Genomic DNA, 11,402 nt, shown 5'->3' with positions numbered 1-11,402 from the left:
CAATTAGCTGATCTACGCACGTGTCCATCTCAAAAAACTACACTCGGAGTCGCGAACTACCTAGCAGGTTTACCGAAGTTTTGGCTCAAGAAGTAGGAGTGGGGACGGGTTGGTTTTAGTCAGTAAGAGTCAGTCACTCCCTCTCGCCTCACCCAAGCTAGCAATTTCATGCTACTTTGAAAGTAAATAAAAATAATCTAGAACTTATTATTTGATTAAAACAAGCAATAAGTTTATTAACATCATGTTTATAACTGTATAATCTTTAATTTTCGTCTTTCATATTAAATATTTGAATTGTATTAAACTGAACATTGGAATTGAAATGTAGATTTTTCAAAGAATTATTTCTGAAAACCAGTGATTGTTCTTTATCCTCGTTTAGGTACCATTTCTGATATTTCCCATATAGTTTGTAGAACAAATCCCAGAAAGCCATAGACCTGTGCTCATGTCTACTTTTCATTTTGAAAACGATGTCAATGTCCAAGTATGGTTGGGTTGTATTCGTTATTGGGGTCCAAACGAACGGTAGAAATATTGAGTGCTCTGGCGACGGGTTCCTAAAAAAGAAAATATCAACATAAAAAGTGAAGACCCTTTTATGAATAGAAAAATGAATAATCTTTACAGATACCCAATTATGATTAGGTATACATATTGGAACATTTATCAATTTCTGCAGATTTTCAATGTTTTTTTCCTGTGTGTATTTCAACTGGGTATGTCTCTCTTATAAACTTAACACAATCATTTGAAATATCAATTTGTAAACCACACAGAGTGGATGCAGGTTGTTTCCAACCGGCCTACCTGGAAGTCATTGGGGGAGGCCTATGTTCAGTAGTGGACGTCTTGTGGCTGATATTATGATGATAATGATGAAACCACACAGAGTTGCCATTCAAGAAGAAAAAAATCACCCAGAAAACAGTTTCGTGCATGCCAGGACTGTATACTTTATGAAACATTTTCAAATCACTGTGAATAACTTACCCATGCTTGACAAAGTTCGTCCAAAGTTTGACCATGCGATGCTTCACTTGTAATCGTTCCTTCCAGAATATTCCACCATCAGTCTTATTAAGTTGTGATACTAGTGAGTCAAATAAATAGGGCAGCTCATCCCCATGACTGGCTTCAAAGAATGAGAAAACATAACGGTATACAGTCTTCGCACCACTTTCCAGAAGTTTTTCAGTCATCCTCTGCGTAGGATGAGCAAAAATAAAATCTGTCACAAAATCTACAAGTTTCGTTGCACCCTCTTTTTCTATACGAGCATCACCAAAATAAAAATGTTTAACTGCAGTCAACGCTTCGTCAAAATCAGCATCTATATTAAAACCTAATTTAAATAGTTTACTTATATCGTATGTTGCGAAAAATTTCTCATCTCGATCATAACATTGAGAATGGTATTCATGTGCGTTATGTCCAATTATTATTGGAATCTCTTTAGCTTTTTCGGATATCATATTCATAGGATGCTCTGTTATAAAGTTCTGGACACCTTCAAACCGTTTCTCTACGCAAGGCTTATTAAATAACTGATCATTTACAAACGCGCTTGTGGTTTTTAAATCATGAGCTACCTTTACAAGAGAATGTGCGTCAATCGATGAGAGATATTTCAAGGCCTTATCCACGTCTGAAGTTGAATAGCCAAGGTATTCAGCTAGTATCAATGGTACAGAACTGTCGGATTCACCCATCATCCAGTAACTTAGAGCTGGACCACTTTGTATGATTGCTTGATCGAATAGCTTTTCGTTTAAGGAAAATAAATGCATGTTCACGGACATACCACCAGCGCCTTGGCCAAAAACGGTTATTTTGTTTTCATCTCCTCCAAATGCTGCAATGTTATCCTTTATCCACCTGAGAGCTAGTGTCTGGTCTTTGAGTCCTTGGTTGCCAGGCACTTCAGGCGTGTCTAGGCACATGAAGCCGTAGATACCAAGTCTATAGTTTACGGCTACTACTATGATGTCATGTTTTAGGAAGGCGGTAGGGTTTCTGGCTTCATCTTCAGCACTTCCCCTCACGAATGCTCCTCCATGTATCCATACCATGACTGGTAAAGGAAGCCTGGAGGCAACACGGTTTTGTGGGACATATATGTTTAAAGTAAGGCATTGAGTGATGCCTATAGGTTTGCCATTTTTCATCTGCGGACATACGATGCCTTCTTTTTCTGCGTAGAACGTTTCTTTAAATGCTGGGTAAGGTGCGGCTGGCTGTAACAATATTTATTCATCGTCAGTTTTTATTTATATTTGCTTTTAAACTGGCGATATTATTGTGTGTTGAAAATATTCGAAATCAAATTGAATGTAGCTTTGTTGCTTCTAAAATTAGAGACATGTTTAGTGATATCACAGCTTAGACTCTCACACACTATATATAAATGTGAAAGTTTGTTTGTACCTCAATCGCGCTGAAGCTCCTAAACTGATTTTGATGAAATTTGGTATACAGACAGGGTAAGAACTGACTTAACAGATAGGATATTTTTTATCCTACGAGAACCAGTGTTAAACCATTGGCACTAATACCTAATAACGTTAAAATCTGTAGTATACCTTATTTTACCTAAAAGTCTTTCTTTGTTTTCAAAACGCCTTATAACAAATAAATAAGTACTTACCCCAAAGGGATTGCTTGCATTCACCAATCCATAAGGCACTCCCATATACCTTTTATAACCATTGGAAACCAATCCAGTAGCGATATATCCATTTTTCGTATAAACCAGACGCTTTAATAAACTTTCAAATTTGCTATCTTCAACGTCATCCCATGGATAAATGAATTCTTTGTATTGAAGAGCAAAACAACCCCATAGGGAAAATAATAGACACCATAACGGTTTTCCCATTGTATGAAAAATAACTAATGTTGTATAGACTATAAGTTGGACTTTCCTAACTGATAATGTAAAGTGAACTGTACAAGTAGTAATTAAAATATTATGCTCTTCAAGAGAGTAGAGTTATGTAGGAAATAATATTATCTAGATATAATCTCGAGGAGGTAGTTGTTTGGAGTATCTAATAGTATAATACCACCTGTGCCAATTTAATAGGAATTTCCATTACACAAATAACCTATCCTTATTTTCAAGATTGTCAAATCTTTTTTGAATTTGTGGTCATCATGAAGCAAGTACAAAGAGGAAATGCCAAATGTAATTCTGCATTGTGACACAAAAAAACGGCGTTGCCCAATTATATTATGAGTAGTAAGGTGCAGAAAACTTATAAATGCTCAGAAAGTGGGATATTAAAATGTGGACAATTGGCAACGTTTTTGTAGTACGGGACCGATACATGTAAAATAGAGAGAGGCGTGGTTTGTAACGTCTCGCGCTCCCCTGTAAACTGTCACGTATTATGCTAAAGAGAAATTCAGTTATGATATCTCCTGTTTGTATTTGCTTCATGATGGTCTTATTATAATACTAGACATTCTAATCGAGTCAATAGAAAAAATAACTGTTGATACATTCGACAAACTACTATCAAAGTTTTAAATCGACACCAGCAATTTATACTACGCTAACTCGAAATTTGGAAAAAACTTTTTTATGCCAAGTTGCTTAAAATGTGGGTTTACATACGACATAAAAAAAATTGAGAAGAAATATGCAAAAATAAGAAAGTTACAAATCTTATAAAACGCTAAGTAAAGGTACTTTTTGAAATCACTCGATTTATATTAGGTACGCCAACTATTATTAGCGGAGTGTGCGCGCGGATCACTTTGGTCAAAGTCTGTGCAACACTGCACTAACTCATAGTTAGCGTAGTTTAGTGCGTTCGTGTGTATACTTGTTCGTTTGTAAAATGAACGACTTAGCGACTTTTACATAGTAAATACTTATGTGTTAACGTATTAATTAGTTTATTAATGGTACGTTGACTATTCTTTTTGTAAGTAAGTACATGTTCTTTATAAAATATTGAAATATGCATCAGAATCAGATGATTGATCATTCACTACGACGTCCCGTACTACACTACGCTAACGTTAGTTAGACGTGTATAAGATGTAACATTTTTTTGATGAATTACGTTTATATACGGCTAACTTGCGCTAAATCAAAAAATATAAATAATTAAGGAAATATAAATATGAGATATTACAATGAATAAATTAAATATTAAGCATACCAAATTCCAAAAAAGTATCTTAATTAATGTAAAAGTTATCACGTTTTTTCCTTTAAACGCCTCTACTGTAAAGTACGCTTTTTGAGTTAGCGCAGTATAAATTGCTGGTGTCGAAATATCAACTCCAAACGATTAACTTTTCGATTCACTGAAATAAACTATCTTTTTATCTAGCTGGGCCGTTTGTTGTCAATTTTATTCTAGAGTACAGATAGACAAATCAATTTGAATGATGGAATATTAATTTAATATTATGATAATGTTACCTCAAGAAGACGCTATAGAAATTATCAGTCTGTTTAAGTACTTGCCAATTCATTGTAAGTGTTTTATAAATAGATGTGTGATTATAATGCTACGCAGCTAGCCATTTGTTTGTGTACCCAGCGACTAGGGTAAACGTTGCATTAAATGTTTAATTGGTTGGAAAATACAATTACATATTATTTATTATGGCTTGCTCACGTAATAATTTCGAGCCGTATTGGGACCCATACGTCACTCATGAATAGCTAGTCCGATATGCTGGAATAGACTGGACCTAGTGGGTTTACCGGGGCTCCGGCTTGAAAGGCAAGAGTAGGAAAATGGGTGGTTTCTATTCAGTAGGAGGATGACTCTCCTTCTCGCCTCGCCCGGGGCGGGAGAATACATTGCATGATTTTACCCCTTCAAAAAAGACTGGAGTAAACTATTAAATAGGAGGATAAACATCAGACGATCCATTGCGCAGCGAGCTAGCATGTGTTATGAACGTGTTTTACTAAAGCGATTTGTATCGACCTATACTTATCTACCCATGTACAATGGTGGTCACATGCGTCTGACCACCCCACTAAGTGAATGTTTGTTTCCACCTGATGACCAATGCCCTATGACCTTGAACTGACGAATGAAGTAGGATAGTGGGTGGTTCCAGTGCCGATGCAGGTAGCCGAACAACATCAAATGCACCACTGACTAAGGGATTACATGTGTTGCGTCACTAAGCTGCGACGTTACCGCTTTTTATTAGATGAGATATTGAGACATTTAAAGATTTTGCTGGGTTCAAGCAATAAAATTTTAAAATGATCAGACGGATCTGTCCTCCACTGTACCTACCTCGCACGATGCAAGCTGCAAAGTTAGCTTCTTCCGTTACATTATATCGTGAGCTTATCGTAATAACTAGAGTAGGGTAAAATACCTAAGTACATAAGTGTAAATAACATGTAAATGTTCAAACATGGCAGAAATCATATTTTATGAAATATCTTTCATCACAATCACGACACATGGATCATCCTGGCTTGGATACCAGAGGCGTGACAAGTGCATTGCCGGCCTTTTGGGGTTAGGAATTTAAGGGTTGTCAAGGAGGAATTGGGAAGATTGGAAAGCGGGGGGGGGGGGGTAGTCAACGCATGCGTTGTTTTACGACGATTATCTGTAAGGCCGTGATGTCACTTCGGTCGAGATGGTCCATTCGTGCCAAAAAATGGCTCTCCCACACTTAAATAAAATTATTATTAATCTTCTACAGTCGACCGCAAAACAGATTGCCTGCACAGAATCTAACTAACTATTGACACGTATTTGATAAGGGCGAAGTTAATTGACAGAATAACAAACCAATAATTAACGTATCAGCGTCAATTAAGATGAACCAATCAGTTCGGTACACTCACACGAGAGGAACGGTCATATTTACTCGTACTTTATTTATTTAAATAAATAATAAATAAATCAATGAACTCGAATACGGCGAGTGATATTATCGTGAATTTTGGGTTGAAAAAGTGTTTTAATTTTGTGATAAATAATACCCTATAGATTATTTATTTCTTAATATTATAAAGATTATTTATAAAACAGTGGTGTTAAAATAAATGTTATAGAAAAGTGCAATCTCGTCTTAAAGAAGATTTACTAAGAAGAGTGTGAACATTGTTTGGATAGAGAAGTTTATTCAATCAGTATGGATCCTGAAAGACAACCATTACTTTCTCAAGGCACAGATTTAAGATGCAGAAGATTTGGGTATGTAAACAGTTGTACATTTTTTATATCTTTAAAATTGCTGTGCCCAAACTGGGTCCATAATTGTTACTTTTACCTTTAAGAACATCTATGTACATACATTGTGGAAAGCAAATAAATGAATATGAATATGAATACATTAAATTACTGCATTGATTAGCTAGCTGAAGTGGCAGTGGGAAGGGCATATAGCGCGGAGAACCGGTGGCCGCTGGGGCAGCAAGGTTCTCGAGTGGAGGCCGTGTACAGGCAAGCGTAGCGTAGGACATTCACCCACAAGGTGGACAAACGACCTGGGGCCTTAGTCTGCTATTACAATTGTGTCAGAATGGTCGATCATTGAGCAGTGCCAAAGGGACAGAGATATGTAGGTTGTATAGCTCCTTCCCTCTTGCACAGCTCAATGATCGACCATTCTGACACAATTGTAATAGCAGACTAAGGCCCCTGATTGTGGTCGGATTGGGGGAGGCCTATGTTCAGTAATGGACGTCATGTGGTTAATATGATGATGATAAGGATTACTGTATGGTTGCGCAGTGGCTGGGCAATCAGCTGCTGCGCTACGTGTCGATTCCATATTCCAAGATATTGTTTGCGTCCAAAACGTAATTAAGTTAGTTATTTTATTTATTTTTAATTAACAACATGATAAGGTTAATTGTAAAAATAATTATATAGATATTATCTAACATGCGTGTTATCAATAGAGATATCGATATTATAACGTAGGTAAATAAAACTACTTCGTTATTAAGTCTGACTGCCAATAGAAAACTGTTGAAGGCAAATCCTCCGCTAACGCCGGTCACCGGTGACCACCACGGCGTTCAATGTGTTAAACACACAAATTGGTCGCAGTTCTAAAATTAATGATCTCCCAGTTTCTGTGTCGCCATTCTACTTAACACACATATTATTTTATTAGATATGTACCTAATTAGTACTTTTGAAACGAGAATTGGTTCCGATTCGTTGCCGATAGTTTACTAAATTAGTGGTTCCCAGCACTTCATTTATTGAAAACTCAAATATCAATTTAACGAGCGATTACAAATTAGGTATTTTGACTCTTAGTGACAGTGTGAAATGATTAATTTAAAACTGATCTTTTGACCCACAAGTGAGAACTAACAAGTTGAGTGATAAACTACAATTATGTAGTTCAGTTCCAGGAAACTTCGACGTTTCTTGGTCTAAAATTAACGCTCTTTATCTATGTATGTATTATTTATTTATCTAATTACATTTTGGTTGTAGTTTCGGGTCAATTAACATTAGGTAGGAAACAATTATTTTACTGAGGAGTTTGTAATTAGTACGATTGGTGCGGAGTGAACAGCTTCTGTATTGCACAATGTATCATATACTTAATTCTCGGGTTAATAATTAAAATAAAATATTGGCGTTGTTGCTGTGCAACCCGCTATCGCACAACGTGTAGAGCGAGTTTTAGATTCCCGCAATTGTCGCATGGAGCAACTCTTTGTGTGATTCGCAAATAGTTTTTTTTATGGTATAAGCCGGTAAACGAGCAGACTGATAACATGATGGTAAACAATTGCCGTTGCCTATGGACACCCGAAACACCAGGGCCGTTGCAAATGCGTTGCTGATCCTTTGGGGGTTAGGAATTTAAGGGTTGTTGGGGGATCGGGGATTGGGATGGGGAAAGGATTACATTGTCAGAAAAGTAATCACGGTAGTCTCCACATTTGTACTTGCTTAGCTTCCATTTATCCAAATCTTTAGATTTATAACAACTTAGTAAGAAACCAATCAAGAAAAAGAAGAATAACAACCTTTTCTTCTTTTGTTTCAGACCACTAACTCAAGAAGAGGTCCAAACAGCGCGCCAGGAGATCACATGGCGAAGAACTCGATTCTTCCTCGTCCTAATGTTCTGGGCCTTAATAGCTATGTTCCTGTCCATCATCACATGTATCCTGGTGACTGCTCCGAAGTGCAACCCCTATGATGCTGTAGGGAATCTACCAGCTGTTCCGCCAGTACACATGACTTTTGCACCCTTGATTTATAGGATGAAAGAGGATAATGTTTATACTTTGTAGAATAGTGGGTGTTTAGGGTAAATAGTTGGTATTATATGTAGATGGATATTTAAGCAAAGCAGGGGGCTTACTCCGGTTCTCGAATCCGAAGTTTCGTTTAATCTTCGGCCGTAGGTTTTATTCATTTACTAATAGAATAACTTGAAATAACGTTTCATTTTTAATTTCATATAAAAATCTTTTTCATTCGTTCATTTTTGTTCACGAAAGTTCGCAATAAATAGAATTGTAGTACCGTATGCAATCCGCGAAGTTTTTTCGTTCGTTCGTTGAATTAGAGTAGGCCCCCAGATGCGAATTAAAGCTAGAGAGCGCCCTAAATAGGCATTTTTAAAGGTTGCTTTTGGGAGACTCGTAATAAGGTTATGAATCAAAGATCTCTGCACGTACATAGTTGGAAAGAGATACACGCAACTGTTGGAATGTATTTGCGTCCCTTTTTAATAATACTCGAGAAAATTCTCTGCTTATATACTGTATTTATTTATATATCGCTCACCTAGTAATATATTGGCACATCTGCAAAAAATGCGAAATTGACTTTATATGGTATACGTGTTTAAAAGTGCATATTAATCTATTTATTACCATATTCATCGAGAGACGTCGTAAAAGTGTCATTATACCATTATTGTAGTTTCCCCCCTCACGCACGTAAAACAACGGTTCATTGGTCAGTAAACTAAAAACTAAACAAGTCAGGTAAACTATGAAAACCGTAAATGTGCCAATATATTACTAGGTGTGCGATATGTCTTATGTATAGAATGGGGAAGACCATAGATTATAGAAGGCATCGATTTATTCCAATAATACCTTTATGTAACATTCTTGTTTCTAAGACGATACAAAGTTCACATGACCAGCTGATGTTTACATGTGTATCCAGAAATAACTCAAGCTTAAAAATAATGATAAAAGAATAATTCTGATACAATACTGATAAGAGCATTGAATTGAATATGAATGAAAAAAATCTTGAACTCATTTAATTTTGTCGTCAAATAAACATTTCATTGCTGGGTGTATGTACACGTGATATTTATTCGTTTAGGTATGTGCCAAATCAGAATATTAGATTTTGCACGCGGCTTCACCCGTCGATAAGATTATTACCTATCTTATTCATTTAATTTTAAGAATAAAATCAAGAATGTTTATTAGCACGAAGAATGGTAATTAGAAGTGCCATTGCAATGTCAAAACGAATCGATAAGTGTTAACGATTGAGAGTATGTATGGAATGTAAAGTCAAACTCAATACACACACAATACGGATGCAATGGGCGCTAGTGTTGCAACTCATGAGTACGAAATTTCTCAATATCAATGTTGATCGATCGGAATTGGATTCAAGAGTAAGTCCCCTGTTCAGCCGTTTTGAGTGATCTGAGTATTTAAGTGTTAACCTTTGTATGTTAGATTTAAGATAATAATTACTTTTAAGTTGTATTAAGACTGAATATTTCCTATAAGATAAAATAAAAACAAGAAGTTTCAAATTAAATCTTTTATTATCCAATTTTAAACCATTATATTTTTTATTAAAAAAAAAACATAATGTTGTGGTATTTTATTTAAAAATATAACATTTTAATTTACAAACTGTGTTTGTATAACTGTAACCTTAGTACGAATTTGCTTTACGTTGAACGAAAACGAAACGAGAGCGCATTCCGCTGATTGGCCACCGTATATAAAGTAACCAATCACAGCGCCGAACAAGATTACTTTACACGTAACACAAACTCGTACTAAGCTTTCTGAAGTCTTTATAGACTATATAATATATGTATGGCTTTTAAAATTAACTGTTAATATACAAAATATTTAATACTTACATTAAATCACATACAAACTTTAAGTTACATAGCATATCGGGTCAATTAATGTACAGACGCTAGCACACATCAATCCATTTTCAACCTTATTACAAACCTACTAGGTTTGAAAGTCTTTTGTACGGCGCGACAAGTAGAATTTTGCCGTACTTAACTCACAATTCTCTTTGATAGTCAGTGACATTTTGATTTGCTAACGTCTGTACCAAAGTATACATATTTACATAATCTTGTTATAACATAACATCACAACTTAATCCTAGAAGGGGTGGGCAGTGTTTATTGTTAATTTTACGTCAGTTATTGGAAGAAGCAGTGGTTGGGGAAAGACCAAAAGGAGTGGAAAGGTACAAGTTTGAAACGGGCGACATAAGGCAGCAGTGGGTGACGTGTTGTCGATTCATGTCGCCACGACAACGAAACACACTGCAGTCAGGATTTTGAACTATAACAGTGGCACTACTGGTTTGCGGTCGGGCCACACTAGAGTCTACCGCTCGACGACGCGTCGCTAGCTTCGTGTCGAGGTAATTTAATAGAAATACATAGAAACCAGTACCCTTAGTACGAGTAAGGTTTACGTTTAATGAAATCGAAACGACAGCACGTTCGCATATAATTGACTTATTGAAATAGAAAGATTCCATTGCTCAGTTTTTCAAAAATGCTCAGAGGACAAACGTTACCATGTTTCAGCGTTCAACGCTATGATTGGGCGGCTCGAATGAATCAACCAATCAGAGCGCCGAACGCGCTATCATGACGATCTCATTAAGCGTAAAATAAACTTAAACTAAGTCTTCTGCAGTGTCACTGCAACACATCATGTCACCCGCTTCCAACTTGTACCTTAATAAATTTCGATGGAGAAACAAATTAATAATAATACCTAACTCACATGTTTAAGGTCATTTTATTAAACATCGCGCGACTTCATAAGTTCATAACTAACTACTTTATGGTATTCATGAATTAAATTCCTTGGGTGATAGGATTAAATCCCTTTGCGGGTCGGATTAAATCCTTATCCCGGATCCATCTACTTAATCCTAAGACCGCGAGCTTAATATTTGACCAACACTGGTATAATATTATATATGTGGTCTAGTGCTATAGTTTGTATATGGGTATATATATATTCTTAATTATTAAACCAAGAAAAAGTAATAAATGTACGTATAGTTTCATAAATGTCAAGATTTTATTTATTTAAATGCATTTACTTATTCACTATTATGTGTGTGTGAGGTATTTTATTTCATATCTTTATTTTTATAATTCAGTTCAAAGAC

At 35.9% G+C, this 11,402-nt stretch overlaps 2 protein-coding genes across 2 annotated transcripts; one reads left to right on the top strand and one right to left on the bottom strand.

Moving 5' to 3' along the window:
• Nucleotides 1-228: 228 nt before the first annotated feature.
• LOC118275871 (para-nitrobenzyl esterase-like) lies at nucleotides 229-2,963 on the bottom strand. Its single transcript, XM_035593987.2, has 3 exons — nucleotides 2,651-2,963; nucleotides 997-2,240; nucleotides 229-563 (listed from the first exon to the last, which is right to left on the bottom strand). Exons 1-3 carry the CDS (start codon nucleotides 2,879-2,881, stop codon nucleotides 266-268), a joined length of 1,773 nt encoding a protein of 590 aa, XP_035449880.2. The 5' UTR covers nucleotides 2,882-2,963; the 3' UTR covers nucleotides 229-265.
• A 2,863-nt stretch (nucleotides 2,964-5,826) lies between these two features.
• On the top strand, nucleotides 5,827-8,985 carry LOC118275928 (uncharacterized). Its single transcript, XM_050695410.1, has 2 exons — nucleotides 5,827-6,197; nucleotides 8,020-8,985. The coding sequence occupies exons 1-2, from the start codon at nucleotides 6,136-6,138 to the stop codon at nucleotides 8,267-8,269; spliced, it is 312 nt and encodes a 103-aa protein (XP_050551367.1). The 5' UTR covers nucleotides 5,827-6,135; the 3' UTR covers nucleotides 8,270-8,985.
• The last annotated feature ends 2,417 nt before the right edge of the window (nucleotides 8,986-11,402 follow it).

The sequence above is a fragment of the Spodoptera frugiperda genome, chromosome 8 (genome assembly GCF_023101765.2).
Source record: "Spodoptera frugiperda isolate SF20-4 chromosome 8, AGI-APGP_CSIRO_Sfru_2.0, whole genome shotgun sequence".
NCBI lineage: Eukaryota > Metazoa > Arthropoda > Insecta > Lepidoptera > Noctuidae > Spodoptera > Spodoptera frugiperda.
The sequence above is the reverse complement of the archived record's forward strand: the minus strand, read 5'-3'. Positions and strand labels throughout refer to the sequence as shown.

Coding starts and splice junctions, on each gene's coding strand:
- LOC118275871 (XM_035593987.2), bottom strand. CDS start 2,881: ATGGGAAAACCGTTATGGTGTCTATTATTTTCCCTATGGGGTTGTTTT. Junction 2,241..2,650: donor ATGCAAGCAATCCCTTTGGG/GTAAGTACTTAT, acceptor ATATTGTTACAG/CCAGCCGCACCTTACCCAGC. Junction 564..996: donor ACGAACTTTGTCAAGCATGG/GTAAGTTATTCA, acceptor TTTCTTTTTTAG/GAACCCGTCGCCAGAGCACT.
- LOC118275928 (XM_050695410.1), top strand. CDS start 6,136: ATGGATCCTGAAAGACAACCATTACTTTCTCAAGGCACAGATTTAAGA. Junction 6,198..8,019: donor TTAAGATGCAGAAGATTTGG/GTATGTAAACAG, acceptor CTTTTGTTTCAG/ACCACTAACTCAAGAAGAGG.